The sequence below is a fragment of the Dromaius novaehollandiae genome, chromosome 35 (assembly GCF_036370855.1).
Source record: "Dromaius novaehollandiae isolate bDroNov1 chromosome 35, bDroNov1.hap1, whole genome shotgun sequence".
In the NCBI taxonomy this organism is placed as follows: domain Eukaryota; kingdom Metazoa; phylum Chordata; class Aves; order Casuariiformes; family Dromaiidae; genus Dromaius; species Dromaius novaehollandiae.
Window position 1 is genome coordinate 179,734 of NC_088134.1, and position 16,767 is coordinate 196,500.

General features: G+C 64.9%; 2 protein-coding genes and 1 long non-coding RNA gene across 4 annotated transcripts; 2 read left to right on the plus strand and 1 right to left on the minus strand.

Annotated features, from left to right (window-relative positions):
- The first annotated feature begins 284 nt into the window (after nt 1-284).
- POLA2 (DNA polymerase alpha 2, accessory subunit) lies at nt 285-9,500 on the plus strand. The gene is made up of 18 exons (XM_064503156.1): nt 285-474; nt 1,854-1,981; nt 2,072-2,157; nt 2,401-2,455; nt 3,045-3,151; nt 3,232-3,428; nt 3,533-3,621; nt 4,546-4,701; nt 4,771-4,833; nt 4,949-4,991; nt 5,682-5,806; nt 6,357-6,395; nt 6,688-6,761; nt 7,599-7,707; nt 8,336-8,442; nt 8,523-8,582; nt 8,971-9,097; nt 9,174-9,500. Exons 1-18 carry the CDS (start codon nt 378-380, stop codon nt 9,318-9,320), a joined length of 1,809 nt encoding a protein of 602 aa, XP_064359226.1. The 5' UTR covers nt 285-377; the 3' UTR covers nt 9,321-9,500.
- On the minus strand, nt 9,320-12,665 carry LOC135325278 (uncharacterized). The gene is made up of 2 exons (XR_010386383.1): nt 12,568-12,665; nt 9,320-11,968 (listed from the first exon to the last, which is right to left on the minus strand). It is a non-coding gene; the product is annotated as an uncharacterized LOC135325278 (long non-coding RNA).
- Nucleotides 10,188-16,109, plus strand: CDC42EP2 (CDC42 effector protein 2). 2 transcript variants are annotated; one of them, XM_064503172.1, is made up of 3 exons: nt 10,188-10,352; nt 13,224-13,307; nt 14,461-16,109. In XM_064503172.1, the coding sequence occupies exons 1-3, from the start codon at nt 10,307-10,309 to the stop codon at nt 15,123-15,125; spliced, it is 795 nt and encodes a 264-aa protein (XP_064359242.1). In that variant the 5' UTR covers nt 10,188-10,306; the 3' UTR covers nt 15,126-16,109. The 2 variants fall into 2 exon arrangements, with proteins under 2 accessions (XP_064359242.1, XP_064359243.1); XM_064503173.1 differs by having other exon boundaries at nt 10,309-10,352; nt 13,929-16,109.
- Nucleotides 16,110-16,767: the final 658 nt, after the last annotated feature.

Consider the following 16,767-nt stretch of genomic DNA (forward strand, 5'->3'; position numbering starts at 1 on the left):
TCCCCCTCAGCGTCGAGCGACACCACAGCGAGGGCGGGAAACTCTTCCCGCCTTTTTCCACCTATCGCGAGACTCGTTGGGGCGACAGGTGGGGGGGGGTGACAGGTGGGGGGGCGGGAGGGGAGCGCGTGCGGTGACCACGCCCCTTCGCGTTAACGGCGAGGGGCGGGGTGGGGAAGCCCTTTTCTCATTGGCTGGTCGCCGCGCTTATTTGCGTAGCCGCGCCCCCGGCGCTGCCCCACCCCCTTCGCCCTGTAGCCCCGCCTCCACCCCTTATAAGGCTCGGCTCCGCCCCCGCCCTCCGCGCGCTGCCGTCAAGCGCGGCGGTGTCGCGCGCGGGCGGGCTTTTCGCCGTGGGGGCAGCGGCAGCGGCAGCGATGGCGGCGGAGGGGGAGGCGGTGTCGGCCGAGGCGGTGCTGCGGGAGCTGGGGCTCTTCGAGCTGCGCTGCGACGGGGACGACGTGCCCGACAAGCGTGAGGGGCCGCGGCCGCGCCTGTGGGGGTGCCGCCGGGGCGGGGGGGCGGCTGCGGTGGGTGTTGGGGGGGGCTGGCGGCGTCCACGGGGGGTGTTGGGGGGCTGTTGTGGTCTGAGGGGGTGTTGCGGGGTGTTGGGGGGGGGCTGTCGGCGTCCAAGGGGGTGCTGGGGGGTGTCCAGGGGGTTGTTGGGGTCGGGGTCTAAGGAGGTGTCTGGGGGGAGCTGTTGGGGCCAAAGGGGGTGTTGGGGGGGGCTGTTGGGGTTGGGGGGTGTCGGGGGACTTATGTAGCCAAGGGGGTGTTGGGGTCGGGGTCTAAGGGGGTGTCTGGGGGGGCTGTTGGGGGGTTGTTGGGGCTGGCGGGAGCTGTTGGGAGGACGTTTGGGGGGGATTGGGGTATTTGGGATGGACTGGGTGATTTAGAGAAAGCGTTTTGAGAGTGGTGGGAGGGCTGAGGGTGTCTGGGAAGCTGTTTTGGGGGTGTTGGGGTACTTGGGGGGTCAGGGCTGTCAGAGAGGGTGTTTTGGGGGTGTTGGGGTACTTGGGGGGGTCAGGGCTGTCAGAGAGGGTGTTTTGGGGGTGTTGGGGTACTTGGGGGGGTCAGGGCTGTCAGAGAGGGTGTTTTGGGGGTGTTGGGGTACTTGGGGGGGTCAGGACTATCAGGATGTTTTTGGGGTGTTGGGGTACTTGGGGGGGTCAGGACTATCAGAGGGTGTTTTGGGGGTGTTGGGGTACTTGGGGGGTCAGGACTATCAGAGAGGGTGTTTTGGGGGGTGTTGGGGCATTTGGGGGGGGCAGGGCTGTCAGAGAGGGTGTTTTGGGGGTGTTGGGGTACTTGGGGGGTCAGGGGTATCAGAGGGTGTTTTGGGGGTGTTGGGGTACTTGGGGGGGTCAGGTCTATCAGAGGTTGTTTGGGGGGTGTTGGGGCATTTGAGGGGGGTCAGGGGTGTTGGAGAGGGTGTTTGGGGGGTGTTGGGGTACTTGGGGGGTCAGGGGTATCAGAAAGGGTGTTTTGGGGGTGTTGGGGTACTTGGGGGGGTCAGGACTATCAGAGGTTGTTTGGGGGGTGTTGGGGTACTTGGGGGGGTCAGGGGTATCGGAGAGGGTGTTTTGGGGGTGTTGGGGTACTTTGGGGGGTCAGGACTATCAGGGTGTTTTGGGGGTGTTGGGGCATTTGGGGGGGTCAGGGGTATCGGAGAGGGTGTTTGGGGGTGTTGGGGTATCTGGGGGGGCATCAGGGTCAGTTTGGGGGCGTCAGCACTTGGGGGAACAGGAAAGAAGCCGTTGGGGTTTGGGGCTGGGGGGTGTCAGGAAGGTGCCGGGGGGGGAGGAAGGCTGGGGGACCCCCCGCTGACCCCCCCCCGTGTCCCCCCCCCGCAGTGGTGGAGCTCTGCCTGGCCCACGGCCTGGGCCCCGTCGCCCTGGCCAACGAGCTGCTGGCCTTCGTCACCAGCAGGGACGCGGGCGCGCCGCTCACCGCCGACGGCCTCGCCGCCTTCGAGCACGAGGTGGGGCCCCCCCGCGCCCCCCCCCCCCGCACCCCCATGGCCCCCCCGGCGCCCCCCGCTCACCCCCGTGCCTCCCCCCCCCGCCGCCAGGTCCTCGCCAAGCGCGGCAGGAAGCCCCCCCGGAGCACGGACAACCGCTGCGCCGGCCTCCGCGACCTCCACTCGCTCCGGGAGCTGTATCCTTCCCGGGGGGGGGCAGTCGCCGACGGGGGGGAAACACCAAATATCGCAATCCGTACGTTTAATCGAACCGTGTATCAAAACCTGTGTATCAAATCGAATCGTGTATCGCATATCGAACCCGAGAGGCTCCCGCTCGCTTTTCCCCCTGAGCCGAGCGCGATTCCCGGCTCCGGTGGAAACAGCCGGCGCTTCCCGGCCTCCCCGCCGCCTGTTTCCGCCTCCTTAACGAGCGGCAGCCTTGACGAAGATGAGGAAGAGGAGCTGCTGGACGCCTACGCGACGCCCTCCAAGGTGAGCGAGCGGCTTTCGCCGGTTCCAGCGCCTGTGGTGAGGCTGCCGGTGCCCCGCAACACCCTGCAACACCCCACGGCACCCCGCGATACCCTGCAACACCCCGTGATGCCCCGCAACACCCTGCAACACCCTGTGATGCCTCATGACACCCTGTGATGCCCCGTGACACCCTGCAACACCCTGTGATACCCTGCAACACCCTGCAACACCTTGCGATGCCCCGTGACACCCTGTGATGCCGCATGACACCCTCTGACGCCCCATGAGGCTTCACGACACCCCGTGACACCCCACGGCACCCCGTGATGCCTCGTGACACCTTGTGATGCCCCGTGACACCCTGCAACACCCTGTGATACCCTGCAACACCCTGCAACACCTTGCGATGCCCCATGACACCCTGCGACACCCTGCAACGCCCCGTGACACCCCTTGAGGCCCCACGACATCCTGTGACACCCTGTGACGCCCCATGAGGCCCTGCAACACCCTGTGACACCCCCAATGCCCTGCAACACCCCGTAACGCCCCATGACACCCTGCAACACCCCGTGACGCCCCGCGACACCCGCTCTCTGCCCCGCAGGGCCCGCAGAAGCGCGGCGGCTCCAGCCCGGAGACCCCCCGGCCCAAGCGGACGCCCTCCGCCCGCAGCCCCTACGGCCTCCTCTCGCCCGGCAGCTTCTCCCCGAGGTGAGGCGGGGCCGGGGGGGTCCCGGGGGGGTCCCGGGGGGGCGGGCAGAGCCCCCCGTCACCCTCGCCGCCCCGCGCAGCACCACCCCCGCGCAGCACTACGCCTCGCGCGGCGGCCGCGGCGACGTGGTGGCCTCGCTGGGCGCCCCGGGGGACCCCGGCGGCGGCGGCACCGGCACCGGCGGCAGCTGCGACCTCAAGCTCTTCACCCCGCCGGAGCGGAGCCTCACCAGGAGCTACAAGTTCATGTTCCAGAAGGCGCTGGACGTCCGCGAAGGTAGATTTAATGAAAAAAACCCTGAAAACGGATAAAAAACGGGTAAAAAACGGATAAAACTGGCCCACGCGCCCCGTTTCGCCCCGTTTCGCCCCGTTTTGCAGTGCTGTCCTGGAGGATCGAGGAGCTCGGCGAGGCGCTGCGGGAGCGCTACGGCCTGGAGGAGTTCGCCTCCGCCGGGCTCCCCGCGCAGGTAGCGCCCGCCGCGCCTCCCCCTCGTCCCCCCTTTCGCCCCTCTCTCTTATCCCCCCTTTATTTCTTTTTGTGCCTCTCTTGTCCCCGTTTTTCTTCTTTTTCTTCTTTTTTTGGTGCCTTTCTCTCATCCACGTTTTTCCTTTCTTTTTTTTTGTGCTCCTCTTTTGTGCCCCCTTTTTCTGCACACGCGCCTCTCTCTCGTTCCCATTTTTGTGCTTCTCGTCTCCCTTTCTCTTACCCTTTCCCTTCCCTTTTCTTCCCTTTCCTGCACTTCTTTTTTTTAGTGCCTCTCTCGTCTTTGTCTTTTTTGCACCTCTCTTGTCCCCGTTTTCTTTCCTTTTTTTTGTGCCTCTCTCTCATCCCCATTTTTGTTTCCTTTTTTTTCCTGTGTCTCTTGTTCCCATTTTTTTTAATGCCCCTCTTTTGTCCCCGTTTTTCTTTCTTTTTTTTTGTTTTGTTTCTCTCTTATCCCCATTTCTCTTTCTTTTTTTGGGGGGGAGGGAGGGAGGGAGGCCTCTCTTGTCTCTGTTTCCCTTTTTTCTGAGCCTCTCTCGTCCCCATGTTTTTTTCCCCATTCGTGTCTCGTCCCCATTTTTTCTTTTGTTGTTTTCGTGCTTCTCTTGTGCCAGTTTTTCTCTTTGTTTTTTTCTTTTGTGCTTCTCTCTTGTCCCCGTTTTTCCCCTCTTGTCCCCGTTTTCCTCTTTTTTGGGGGCAGGGAGCTCTTTCTCATCCCTGTTTTCCTCCTTTTTCCCTCTGTGCCCTTTTCTCGTCCCTCTCTGCTCACGTTTGCGCCGCTCCCTCGTTTCCATCCCTTTCTTTCCCTCCTTTCTTCGGGGATTTCGCTCCCCTCTCCAGCCTCGGGGCCGCGGCGCCTCCTCCTCTTCCTCCTCCTCCTCCTCCTCCTCCTCGTCCGTCCCCGCAGGAGCCGGTGACGGTGCTGGGCCAGATCGGCTGCGATGGCAACGGGAAGCTGAACGCCAAGTCGGTGGTGCTGGAGGGCGACCGGGAGCGCTCCGCCGGCGCCCGCGTCCCCCTCGACCTCTCGGAGCTGCCGGAGTATTCCCTCTTCCCGGGGCAGGTGAGGGCGCGGCGGGAGCGCCGGCGGCTCCGGCTCCGGCTCCGTCCCGCTCAGCCGGCTGCTTCCCAGGTGGTGGCCGTGGAGGGGACAAACAGCACCGGGAGGCGGCTGGTGGCCTCGAAGCTCTACGAGGTGACGTTCCCGGTGGGATGAGGGGGGTTTTCCGACCGGAGCGCCGGCGGAGCCGTGTTCCGGCGAGCGGGATCCCCCCCCCCCCGTGCCATCGCTTCCCGCTGCCTTTCCGCAGGGAGTGCCGCTGCCCTTCTACGCGCCGCCGGAGCCGGAGCCAGGTGAGCTCCGGCCGGGAAAGCCACGCGGGGCGGAAACGAGCCACTTTGGACGAGCCCCTCGCGGGCTGCGATCCCGGCTCGGAGAGTCGGATCGATCCCGGGAACGGCCCAAAGCTTGGCTTTCCGCCGCGTTTCCCCCACTCACCGTTTTGAGGGGATAAGCGGCGAAAAGCTGAGCTTTACCAAGGGGGGAAAAGGGGCGAAAAGCCGAGCTTTACCGAGGGGGGAAAAGGGGTGAAAAGCCGAGCTTTAGCGAGGAGGAAAAGGGGTGAAAAGCTGAGCTTTACCAAGGGGGAAAAGGGGTGAAAAGCCGAGCTTTACTGAGGAGGAAAAGGGGTGAAAAGCTGAGCTTTACCAAGGGGGAAAAGGGGTGAAAAGCCGAGCTTTACCGAGGGGGGAAAGGGTGCGAAAAGCCGAGCTTTACCGAGGGGGGAAAAGGGGTGAAAAGCCGAGCTTTACCGAGGGGGGAAAGGGTGCGAAAAGCCGAGCTTTACCGAGGGGGAAAAGGGGCGAAAAGCTGAGCTTTACCGAGGGGGGAAAGGGGGCAAAAAGCCGAGCTTTACCGAGGGGGGAAAAGGGGCAAAAAGCCGAGCTTTAGCGAGGGGGAAAAGGCGGTGAAAAGCCCGATTTTGGGGCCGGATGAGGAGATTTTGGGGCCGGGGCGGTGCCGTCACACCACGGTGCCCGCAGGCGCGGCGCAGCGGCTGGTCCTGGCGGCCTGCGGCCCCTACACCACCTCCGACAGCCTGGCCTACGCCCCGCTCGCCGACCTCGTGGCCGTGGTCGCCCGCGACAAGCCCGACGTCTGCGTCCTGGTGAGGCCGCGGTTTTGTTGATCCCCTAACGCAGAGCGGACGCTCGAGGCCGCTTCCCGGCCGCCGGCATCGCCGCGGAGCCGGGCCGCTCCGGGATGATCCGGGTTGGAGACCCCTCGGCGCTCGAAGCCGGCGGCGGAGCCCGTTTTGCACCATCGAGTCGCGCGAAAGCCCCGGGATCTTCCGAGCCGGCGGCGAATCCCGCTCCTAAATCCCTTGGGAGACGCATCCCGGCCTTCCCGCTCCCACGCGGCCGCCGCTGCTCGTAGCCGGGCTCGGATTCGGCCTGGTTCCTTTGGGATTAAGGGATAAAACTTGGCGTGAGCTTCTCCGAGCCGACTAATAAAGAGAAAACCCGGTTTTAGCTGGGGGTTTAAGGGGGATTTTTGTCCGGAGGGCGGAAGAGCCGGGAAAGGGAACCCGGGAGCCCTGAAAACCGGCCGGAGCACCGCTCTTCCCGCCCAGCATGGATCCGTTCCCGGCGGGATGGGATGCGCGAGGCCGTTTCCTCCGGATCGGCGTTTTCCTCACTGTCACCGTTTCTCCGCAGTTTGGGCCTTTCGTCGACGCCAAGCACGAGGAAGTGGAGGTGAGGCCCGTTCCCGGGGGGAAAAGCGGGAAGCGGGCGGCTCCTTCCGGGGCCGGATCCCGTCGGATCGGCGTTGGGGCGGCTGCCGCGGGGGGAAACTCCCAGCTCCTCCGTCCCGGGCGGATTTACCGCCCCGCGTTCCCGAATCCCCGCGGATCTATCGCTTGGAAGCATCCCGGCTGCCTCAGAAGGGGGGATCCGTCGCTCCGGAGCCGCCGGAGCATTATCCCGGCCCCCTCCGGAGCGGGGGATCCCGCGTGCCCCCTCGGACCACACTGTTTTCCGCCCGCAGAGCTGCCGGCTCCTGGGATCCTTTGCCGACGTCTTCAAGCTCTGCGTGAGGACGATAGTGGAGGGGACGAGAAGGTAGGGAGGGAAACGGAGCCGCCGCGCTCCTTCCCGGCTTAACGAGCTCGTCCCTAACGAGCCGGCGGGAATGCTGCCGCCGGGATCCGGATCCTCCGGTGCCGGGCGGGGAAACGCGGCGCCGTTCAACCCGGCGCCTCGGGATAGAGCCTGGGACGAAGCCCCAGAGCGGATTTGGAGCTGTTTCCGCTGGCTGCGAGCCGTCACTCATACCCAGCTCCGGGTTTTTTCCCTGTTCCGTGTCCCGGGAACGATCCCGGCGGCACCGAGGCGGGAAGGGACGGCGCGAACAAAGGACAAATGGGGCTTTCTTTGCCGCCGGGGCGAGCGCCGTGCACTGCCAGCCGCTCTCATCCGACTCCGGCAGCGGCCGCTCCCCCTTTTCTTTCGGAAAACAACGGCGCGGGGGAAGCGATCTGGATTATCCCGCCCGGGGCACTCGGACCGCCGCGTCCCACCCGGATTCCCTGTCTAAAATGGCCGAAATTTGGCTTAAATTAGCCAGGGTTTGGCTTCGGAGGCCGGTGCTGCGATCCCGTTGCTTGTAAACGCATCCGGGTGCCACTTATAAGGATTCGGGATCTCCGGGAAAGCGGAGCCCTGGCCGCGGCCGGATCCGTGCGTCTCCCGGAGCAAACAGCGTGGTCCAGGCCTCCAGCGTGGCACGGCTCTGCCGTGGGAAAAGGGGGTGAAAAAAGGGATTTGGGGGCTGCAGGGGGATCCGGGTGCTCCCGGAGCCGGTGCACCGGATTCGGGGCGTTTCCGAAGCCGAAGGGGCGGCGGGAAGCTCCATCCCGCTTCCCGGCCGGCTCCGTAAAGCGGCCGCTCTGCCCGCAGCGCCGGCTGCCAGCTGGTCTTCGTGCCGTCTCTGCGCGACGTCCACCACGACTACGTCTACCCGCAGCCGCCCTTCGCCTGCGCCGAGCTGCCCAAGGAGGACCGGCCGGTACCGGCGGCGTTCCGGGGACGGCGTTCCGCGGCTCCGCTCCGGAGACGCTCCCGGCGGCGGAAATCGGGCCGTTCCCGAGCGGGGGGCGGTGGTGGAGCGGCTTCCGGGCGCTCGCTTGGGGCGAAAAGCGGGGTTTTGCTTCGCGTTGTCCTCGGTTGCGCGGAAAGGACCAACGCGGTGGGAGGATCCGTCCAGGAGCTCCCTACGGAGCAGACGGCGGAGCCGAGCTTCCCGGGAGCGTCCAGCTGCGCTTGGGGAAACCTTTTCCAACCGGGAATGGGCGTCCTGGCTGCTCCGGCCCCTGTGTCCTGCTCGTGGGGCTCCAAGTCGCAGGGAGACTGGGAATGCCCTAGGGAACACCGGGATGGATTTGCTGGGAAAAATGCTTTGTTTGAAGCGGATCGGGATGAATTTATTGGGAGAAGCGCTTCGTTTGAGGCGGATCGGGGGAGCCGGGGCCGGTGCTACGCGTCTCCAAACCCTCTTTTCCCCAATTCGCCGCGTTTCGGCCGTGTTTCCGCCGCGTCTCTTCGGCGCCGGTGTCCGGGTTTAGCCGGATCCGGCGCCGTGGCCGCGTTGCCGGAGCGGTTGGCGGGATAAAGCCAGCGTCTCGGTCTCGTTGCAGCGCGTGCACTTCGTGTCGGACCCCTGCACCCTCGAGATCGGCGGCGCCGTCTTCGGCCTCACCTCCACCGACCTCCTCTTCCACATGGGCGCCGAGGAGATCAGCAGGTGGGTGCCGGCTGCGGCCCCCCCCCCGCCGCGCGGATCCGGCCTCGTTAGCCGCTAACGAGGCCCCCGCTGTCCCGCAGCTCCTCGGGCCTCTCCGACCGGCTCACGCGGATCCTCAGGCACGTGCTGACGCAGAGGAGGTGAGGCGACTCCCGTCCAAAACGGGGTGAAACGGGGTAAAAACGGGGTGAAACGGCGCTGTTCTCCCTGCTGCCCCGCTCCCAGCGCCCTTCCCGAGGGAAAACTGCTCCGTGCCCCTCCGGATCGGCGATTCGGGGGCGTTTAGCGCCGGTTTGGCGTCCGGAGCGGCCCGCGGGATGTAGCCGGGTCGGGTTTTCCGGGCCGGCGTCCCGAGAGCAGCCGGCAGCGGGAGCCCGGCGCCGGGGAGGAGGAACACGTTCCCGCTCCGGTGCTTTTCCAGCTCCGTAAATCGGCTCTGAGCTCCCGTAAAAATGGGCAGTCACAGGCTGATCCGGATTGACCCAAAAGCTGCGTTTTAGCACCGAAAGCGCGTCTGTTTTCGCGCAGCTACTACCCGCTGTACCCGCCCGCCGAGGAGCTGAACGTGGACTACGAGAGCTTCTGGGGCCACGCGGCGCTGCCGGTGACGCCGGACGTCCTCGTCGTCCCCTCGGAGCTGCGCTACTTCGTCAAGGTGCGGGGGGCTCCGGGGGCGGCGTTCCCGCCGGGAAGCGCCGGCGGCCTCGCGGCATCCGCTGCCTGCTCCGCAGGACGTCCTGGGCTGCGTGTGCGTCAACCCCGGCCGCCTGACCAAGGGCCGCGTCGGCGGTACCTACGGCCGCCTGTACGTGCGGCGGCGGCCGGCCGAGGGTCGCCGGGAGAATCCGTGCGTGGCCGCGCAGGTGGTGCGGATCTGAGGGACGAAGCCGCTCTCCGTGACCCTCCTCTTCCTCCCCTGCCGCTTTTGGGCTGCTTTCACCCGTTTTTGGGTCTGCGGGATGAAAACGAGCGGAGGCGCCGCCGAGCCGCGTTGTCCCGTCGGAGGAGCAAATCCAACGCTTCGGATTTTCATATAAAAAGGAAAAATGGCACCAAAACCCCCCCGTGTCTCTGCGCCGTCGTCGCCGCGGCGCTAATTAGTCTGAACATAATTAATTGGGAGGGATTTGCCGTGCTCGGCTGCCTGGATTGTGCTGGCAGCACGGAGCCGGGCGCCCACGGGGGATTTGGGGGCGGAAAGTCCTTTTTCTGCCCCCTCCGTCACCGCTCGGAGCGGGAGATTGTCCCTAAAACAAGCGGAAGGGGGAAAATTAAATAAAAACGGAATTTGCGGCTGCTGTGGGGCCTTTCCGGAGCGGCCGGGTGGGCAAAGTGGATCCAACGCCGCTGCCTTCGGCCTCCATTCTCCCTCCGGATCCTTCCCAAGGGGGAAATCCGGGATCTTCCGCTGATCCAGCGCTTCCCCTCGGGATCGCTGTGCCTCAGTTTCCCTCGCCACAGGGGTATTTTCAGCCCCAAACCGCTGGCTCCGAGCTCAACAGCCGAATCATCCCGGTGGTCCCGAATCATCCCGGCGGTTTCCGAATCATCCCGGGGTTTTTTTCTGGAGCCGGGTCGCCATCCCGCCGGCCAAGGTTGCCTGAGGAACCACAGCAGAGGGGGATCGGTGGGAATTCCCGGTGGGAGCAGGGCTGTTCCAGCTGCTGCATCGGCTCCGTGGGGAATCCTGCCGTCGCGGCCCGGATTTCGCGGCCTCGGCGCTCGTTTTCCGCCTCATCCGAAGGGGAAAAGCGGAAGCGGCGGTGGCGGCGCTCGCTCCGGGGCCGGGGTGGAGCTTCCCGGGGCCGCCCGGCGCTCCGGCATTGGCCCGGCGCGGCGAGGGAGGGATCGGAGCAGCGGCTGGATGCGGGAGCCGCCGGCGGGCGCCCGGAGAGGCCGGGGAGGCGGCGGTGAGTGGAGGCCGGAGCCGCGGAGCCGCTTCCGCTTTTCCCTCTCGCGCGCGCGGGGGGCCGGGAGGGGGGATCGCGTCGCCCTCCGGAGCGAAGCCTCCGGAGCGAAGCCTCCGGAGCAACGCTGCGGCCTTTCCCGGCCCTTTTCCCAGCTCCGGCCTCTTTTCCTGGCCGCGCCGCTTCCCAAAACACGTTCCCGGGAAAGGAGCCACTCTGCCGAGCTGGGAGGGAAGTTTGGCCGCTCCGGTCGCTGCCGTCGCAGTTCCCCCCCTCTTCCCATCACGAATCCCGAATCCCTTTGCGCCGCTTGGCTCATCCCGCGGCTCCGTGGTGCTCCCTTTCCCAGGATTAAATTCACCCGGATTTAAATTTGGAAGGGAATCGCTTACGCGCTATCCGTAAAAACGCCTCCCCCCGTTTTCCGCTCCGGCTCTGCCTGGCGCCGCCGGGTAATTTTAGCACCCGGCTGCGGAGTTTCTCCCCGGCCAGGGATTAAATCAGCTGCGTCGATCCCTGGAAATAGAGCTCGGGGCCGGATCCTTCCCACCTGGAGCCGGGCGGAGGGAAGGAGCGCGGAGGAACCAGGCCGGGTTTAAAGCCGCGTCGCTGGGAAGGCGCCAGAGATCTCTGCACCGGACTTCGGCTCCGATACGGGGATATCGGAGTGACCTGGTGCCCTGCTCCCGCCTGGATCCATGTGGGAAAGGAAGAAACGCGGAATAGGCGATTAAAGGCCCCTCTGGGAATTTCCGGCTTTGAGCTGCCGCCCTGGAAGTTTTTCCAGAGGATTTCGGGCCGCTGCAGCGGGAATCGGGAAACTGAGGCACGGAGTGGTCGTCGCTCCTCTCCCGGCATCCGCGTTTTCCTGGGGAAAACGAGGCGCTTTTCCGCCGTTTCCCAGTGTCCGACGACCCGGCTGGCGGGATCGGCTGTGTCTTTCCCACCCAGAGCCCCGTCCTTTCCCGCTTCTCCGAAGGGTCCGTGCTGCCTGTCCCGGGAAGGGGACGCGCGCTCACCTCCCCAGCAAATGTCCCCCTCTTTCTGCTGCAAAGACGAAGCTTTTCCCCCTGGAAGGACACGCGCAGCCGCTGGGAAGAGCCCGGAACGAGGAATCGCTTCCCAAATTCCCTTCCCAAATGCCCCGGGGATCCTCCCACCGCCCCGGGCGGCTGGAGCGCAGGGAAGGGGCTGGGCGGCCGCTGGGAAATGCTCCGTGCGGAGCCGGACGGGAGCAACCAGCTCCGTTTTCCACGGCAGTCGTTAACTCCGGCCTCGCTCGCTCCGCTTCCGGCCTCCGGAGCGTTTGGTGCCGGATCCACGCGCACCGACGTAACGAATTTCGGTCTTAATTACCCATTTGCGGCACTTTATAAATAACCCGCGGCGCTTTCGGGGTTGGAACCATCAATCGCCGAGGAAAGTCGGAGCTTAAATCGGTCTCCGAATCATCGGAGGCCTCCGGGATCCCGGGAGCTTCGCCCGGATCGGGGGAGCCGAGAAAAGCCAAGAGGGGAGAAACCGCCCGGCCTCCGCGTCTGCCGGCGGGACGAGTCCTGCCGCGGGTCCGGAAACTCCGGCTTTAAACGCCGGCAGCTCCTCAACGCCGGGAGCTTATGCTGCCGGAAAAACCCCAAACCAACGGATTTATCGGGCCTCCGAGGAAAAGGGGGGAAGATTCCCGGTGCCGGCGAGCGGTTTCGGCTGCCTCCGAGCTTCCCGCGATGCCGGGAGGGTTTTGTGCCCGTTTTAAAGACGGGAAAACTGAGGCACGCTCGGAGCGAGGCGATACCCGCTGAGCTGGGTGGCCCCGTCCCCGTTTTGGGGGTCCCTGCGCCCTTCCCGCTGTCCCCACGGGAAGCCGGATCGCGGCCAGGGGAGGCTCCGAGGAATTTTGATCCGCAGGGAGGGAGTTTTGCGAGAGAAAACCCAGCAATTTCCCTCCCCGCACGGGAAGGGTGGGTTTGCCGAGCTGGAATCCGGCCGGTTCCCCACCCCGGCCCAGCTGGGCCGCATCACCCGCTCCCGACCCCGGCGCCTTTCCCCGTGGAAAAGCCTCTCCGACGGCTTTTCTCCGCTTTTTTCCCCTCTTTTTCCCCTCTTTCTCCCTCCGCAGGCTGCCGCCAGCCTCGTTTCGCAGCGCGCCCTCCCGGAACGCCGGGATTTGCCGCGCGTTCGCCGCGCCGGGGTGTTTTAAACGCGTTTTTTAGCCGGGTACCTTTGGCGAGCGGCGTCATGCCAGGGCTCCCGGCTGCCGGAGGGGCCTCGCTCCGCCGCGGTGCTGCAAGGAAATGCGGGAATAAGTTATCGGAATTAAGTTATTGGAATTAACTTTATCAGAATTAAGTTATCGGAATTATCGGAATTAAGCTTATCGGGTTATTCCGCTTCTGCGAGCAGCAGGGCTCCGACCTCTTCCGCACCCGTCTCGGATCCCGGCAGTGCATTTGCTGCGCGGACCCTTTCCCTGATTTCCCGGCCCCCCCGATCTTTCCTCCACGGATTTTGGTTGGGAGCAGCTGGAAAACCCAGGGAAAGGGATGTTGAGGCTCCTTCTTGTCCAAAAAAACCCTTATTCCGTTGCTGGGATTTGGGCTCACTGGTGGGAGCCGCTGGAAGCCGCTCAACCGGAGCCGAATCCCACAAAACCGGGCTGTTTTCCCCCGCGGCTATCCCGGAAAAACCTGGGACGCAGACAGCGCCGGGATTACCGCCCCGGGGCCACGCTCTCGCTGACGAGGGGATTTGCACGGCGCGGCGTCTCGTCCGTGGTTAATTTTCCGGCCCGGATGCTTTTCCTCGGAGTTAGGGCCGCGGGATCAGGGCGCTCCGGGGCCGCTCCTCACCCGCCCGCGTTCGGCTCTCGTTCCGCAGGCGAGGAAACGCCCCCGCGGCGCTCGGCGGAGGAGAGCAGGTGCCCCTGGAAGAGAGAGCGGGATAAAGCCCTTCCCGGCGCAGGTAGGACGAGGCCTCCCGCGGCTTCGGCGCTCGGAAGCGGCGGCGAGGGATGGGAGCGAGCCGGGAGGAGAAGGACACGGCGGTTTTCCGTCCCCGCGTCTCTTTTTTAAGCCGGGTTTAACAGGGAGCCGCGAGGGGAAGGGGCGGCGCGGACTCGTGGGGTTTTAACCCCCCGGCGCGCGGCCTCGGCCGGGTATTTCAGCCGCTCGGCACCTCTGTTTTATCTTATTTTATTTATTTATCTTTTTTTCCGGGTGCGACCGAGCCGCCTTTGCAGTCATTTCCGCAGAGCTGGGGCTCGGCGCTCCGGCCGACGCTCCTCTCCGGAGCGTTTGCAGCCCGCGCTCGGTCGCCTCCCGCTTTTTGGGGCACAGAAACGGGTTTTTCGCCCCGGTTTTGCGGAGGAAACTCAGCAAAGCTAAAAACGCACGTGCCGGTTTTAAGGAGGCGCCTTGGGACGGCGTAAAACACGTTTACGTCCTTAAAGGGGGGTTTCCCCCACTGAGGCACCTCCTGAGGCCACGAGTGATGTTTATTATCACTATAAATGCTCATTTTGGCTTTTTTCCCCCATAATCGCCGCCTCGTTTGCCCACAACGGCCGAAAACTTGTTCCCGCAGCAAGAGGCGTCTTAAAAGTCACCGCCGCGCCTCGAAACCCGCTTTGAGTTGCGCCATCAGGATCGAGCGAATGTGACTGACGGGAGCGGGGAAAAACCCAACTTCCTCCCCCCCGGCTGCGTTTTTTCCTCTTTCTTAAGCTTTTCTCGGGGCGGAGCTGCGCGATCCGGGGCCGCGGGGAAAATTCCTGTCGCTCGACGGGCGAAACTTCACCTCTCGGGCTGGAAAAGCCCCTTCCCGGAGCCGCACCCGCATCCGACCCCGTCGGCTCCGCGAAAACGGGAATCCCCTCGGATTTTGAGCCCCGTTCCTCGCTTCCCCACTTCAGATCGGCGGATAAACTCCCGCGTTTCTTTCCCTAAGCGCCTGGAATTAATTCCCTGGCTCGTTCCGTTATCGATAACGCAGCCAACGCGCTTCGGCGCGATCGAGCGCGTCTGGAACCAATTTCCCGGGCCGTGTTTACGCCGCGAGGCTCCGTCCGGAGCGTCCCGCCCCGCCGCCGAGCCGCAGATCGTTTCGCTCCTCGCAGGGCGCCGTCGGGGCGGCTCGGAGGCCGCCGCCATGTCCGCCAAGGTGCCGATTTACCTGAAGCGGGGCAGCCGGAAGGGCAAGAAGGAGAAGCTGCGGGATCTGCTCTCCTCCGACATGATCAGCCCGCCCCTGGGCGACTTCCGGCACACCATCCACGTCGGCAGCGGCGGCGAGAGCGACATGTTCGGCGACGTCTCCTTCCTGCAGGGGAAGCTGCACCTGCTGCCGCGCGGCGCCGGGGCGGCGGCAGCGGCGGCGGAGCCCTTCGAGGTGCCGCGGGCCGCCACGGTGTCGGGGCGGGAGACGCGGCGGGACACCGATGCCGACGCCTCGCCGCTGCTGCACAACGCGGTCTCGCTGCCGGCGCTGGGGGGGCCGCAGGCGCTGACGCTGCCCCCCGCCCCGGCGCCCCCCAAGCCGCCGCGGCTGCGCCGGGAGGAGCGGGCGGGCGCCGAGGAAGAGGAGGGCCGCGGGGCCGTCGCCGTGCCGCGGCCCAACGGCGTGGCCGAGCCGCGGGGCGCCGGCGAGCCCTTCCCCGTGCCCGCCGGCTCCCTGCTCTCGCTCCACGTGGACCTGGGGCCCTCGATCCTCGACGACGTCCTGCGGGTGATGGAGAAGCACCGGGACGGCGGCGGCGGCGCCGGGCGGCAGCTCCTGACGTGAGGCGGCGCCGACGGCACGAAAAGACCACAAAAAGAGAGAATTTCGGTTATTTTCTTCTCGGTTTTCCTTGTTTTTTGCCCCCCCCCGAGCGGTTCTTGAATTGCCTGGACCACCTCGAACTCGTGAATTCGACCCCGCGCGAGCCGCGTCTTCGCTCATCGGCTGCCGGCGCGTTTCTTCCCGGCGCTGCTTCCCGCAGGCCTCCGGATTATCCCCGGCACAGGGAGGGGAATAAAAAAAAAGCCATAAAGCCGCGACGACTGCGCTGACCTGCGAAAAAAGGGGAAAAAGGAAATTAAAACCTGTCGTTCCGAGTTGTTTGCACCGGACGGGGAGGGGAACGGCGCGAAACGGCGATTTTGGTGACACGAGCGATTCCCAGGCTGGAGGCGGCAGCAGCTCGGCCCGCGCTGTGATTTTGAGCACTTCCATTAACCTTTTTGTGCTTTTTTTTGGGGTTTCTTTTGTCTTAAAGCTCCTGCGAACTGGTAAACGCCGGCGGTTGGGGGAAAAAACCAACCCGCTGGACGTTAGCGCTGCGCTAACAGCGTAAATAAGGCGCCGGAGAGGCCGAGCGAGGGCAGCGACCGCCCGCGTCATGCGGGAATCCGCTCTCCGTGCCCGGAGCGCCGCCGGGACGCCGGGAGGAATGAGGCAGCGGGATCCCGCGGCGCACAGAGAGCCTCTCCCGCTTCCCAGGAAAATCCCCTGGGTTTATTTTATTAAAGCCCGGCCCTCGAGCTTGGATTTAGTTTTAATTTATCCACACCGAGCAAAACTGGAGTTCCTCCCTAAATCGAGTGAGGAAAAGCCCTCGGAGCCTGGTCTTTATTTTTAACGGATCGGGAAACCGCGAATTAAAGGGAGGGTGGAGAAAAAAAGGGGGGGAAACGCTGCATCGGGCAGGCAGTGAGGCGTGAGGGAGGCGAGAGCAAGCGGGGCCTCGTTGCCGAGATTAGTCATTAAATAATTTTATTGTTTGTAGCCGTTTCTGGCAGTTTGGGCGCGGAATTAGCCTGCGCACCGCGAAGGAATCGAGGAGCCGCTTCAGCAAACAAGCGTGCGCTGCCTTTTCTCTGCTTTTTCCCCCCGGAGCCGCGACGCGGTTCCTCGCGCCGCCCCGACTCGCCGTTCCGCGCAGGGCGCATCGTTAAATCATGACTCATTAGATTAACGAGCTCTGCTCCCCGCGCGGCGGCGGCGGCGCCGCTCGTGTTTACTCGGCCCAGCTGGCGGGCGGTGCCGGGAAGGGGGCGAAGGCCGAGGAAAACGCTGCTGCCGCCGCGAGCGGTGAAACCGCAGCGAAACCGCGTCGCGCTGGGCGGAGAGAGATGAAATTCGCGGCGGTTTTGGCTCGGCCGCCCCCGTTTCGGAGGTCCCGAGCGGGGATTTACCCGCGTGGCGACTCGGTTCCTCGACGCGAGCCCGTCCCGTCTCCGTCTCACCGGCGTCTCCCGCGCCGCGGCGGCCGTTGGGGAAGCCTGAAGGGAAAAACGCGGGAATAGAGAGTTCAGGATCATTTTTTTTAAGGGAGAAAACCGCTTTTCTATGGCAGCCCATGATCCTCGGGGCTTTGTGACCGCGGTGACAACGCGGTGGCACTTGTTTCCCCAGATTTAGGTGACGCAAAGTGACCCCCCCC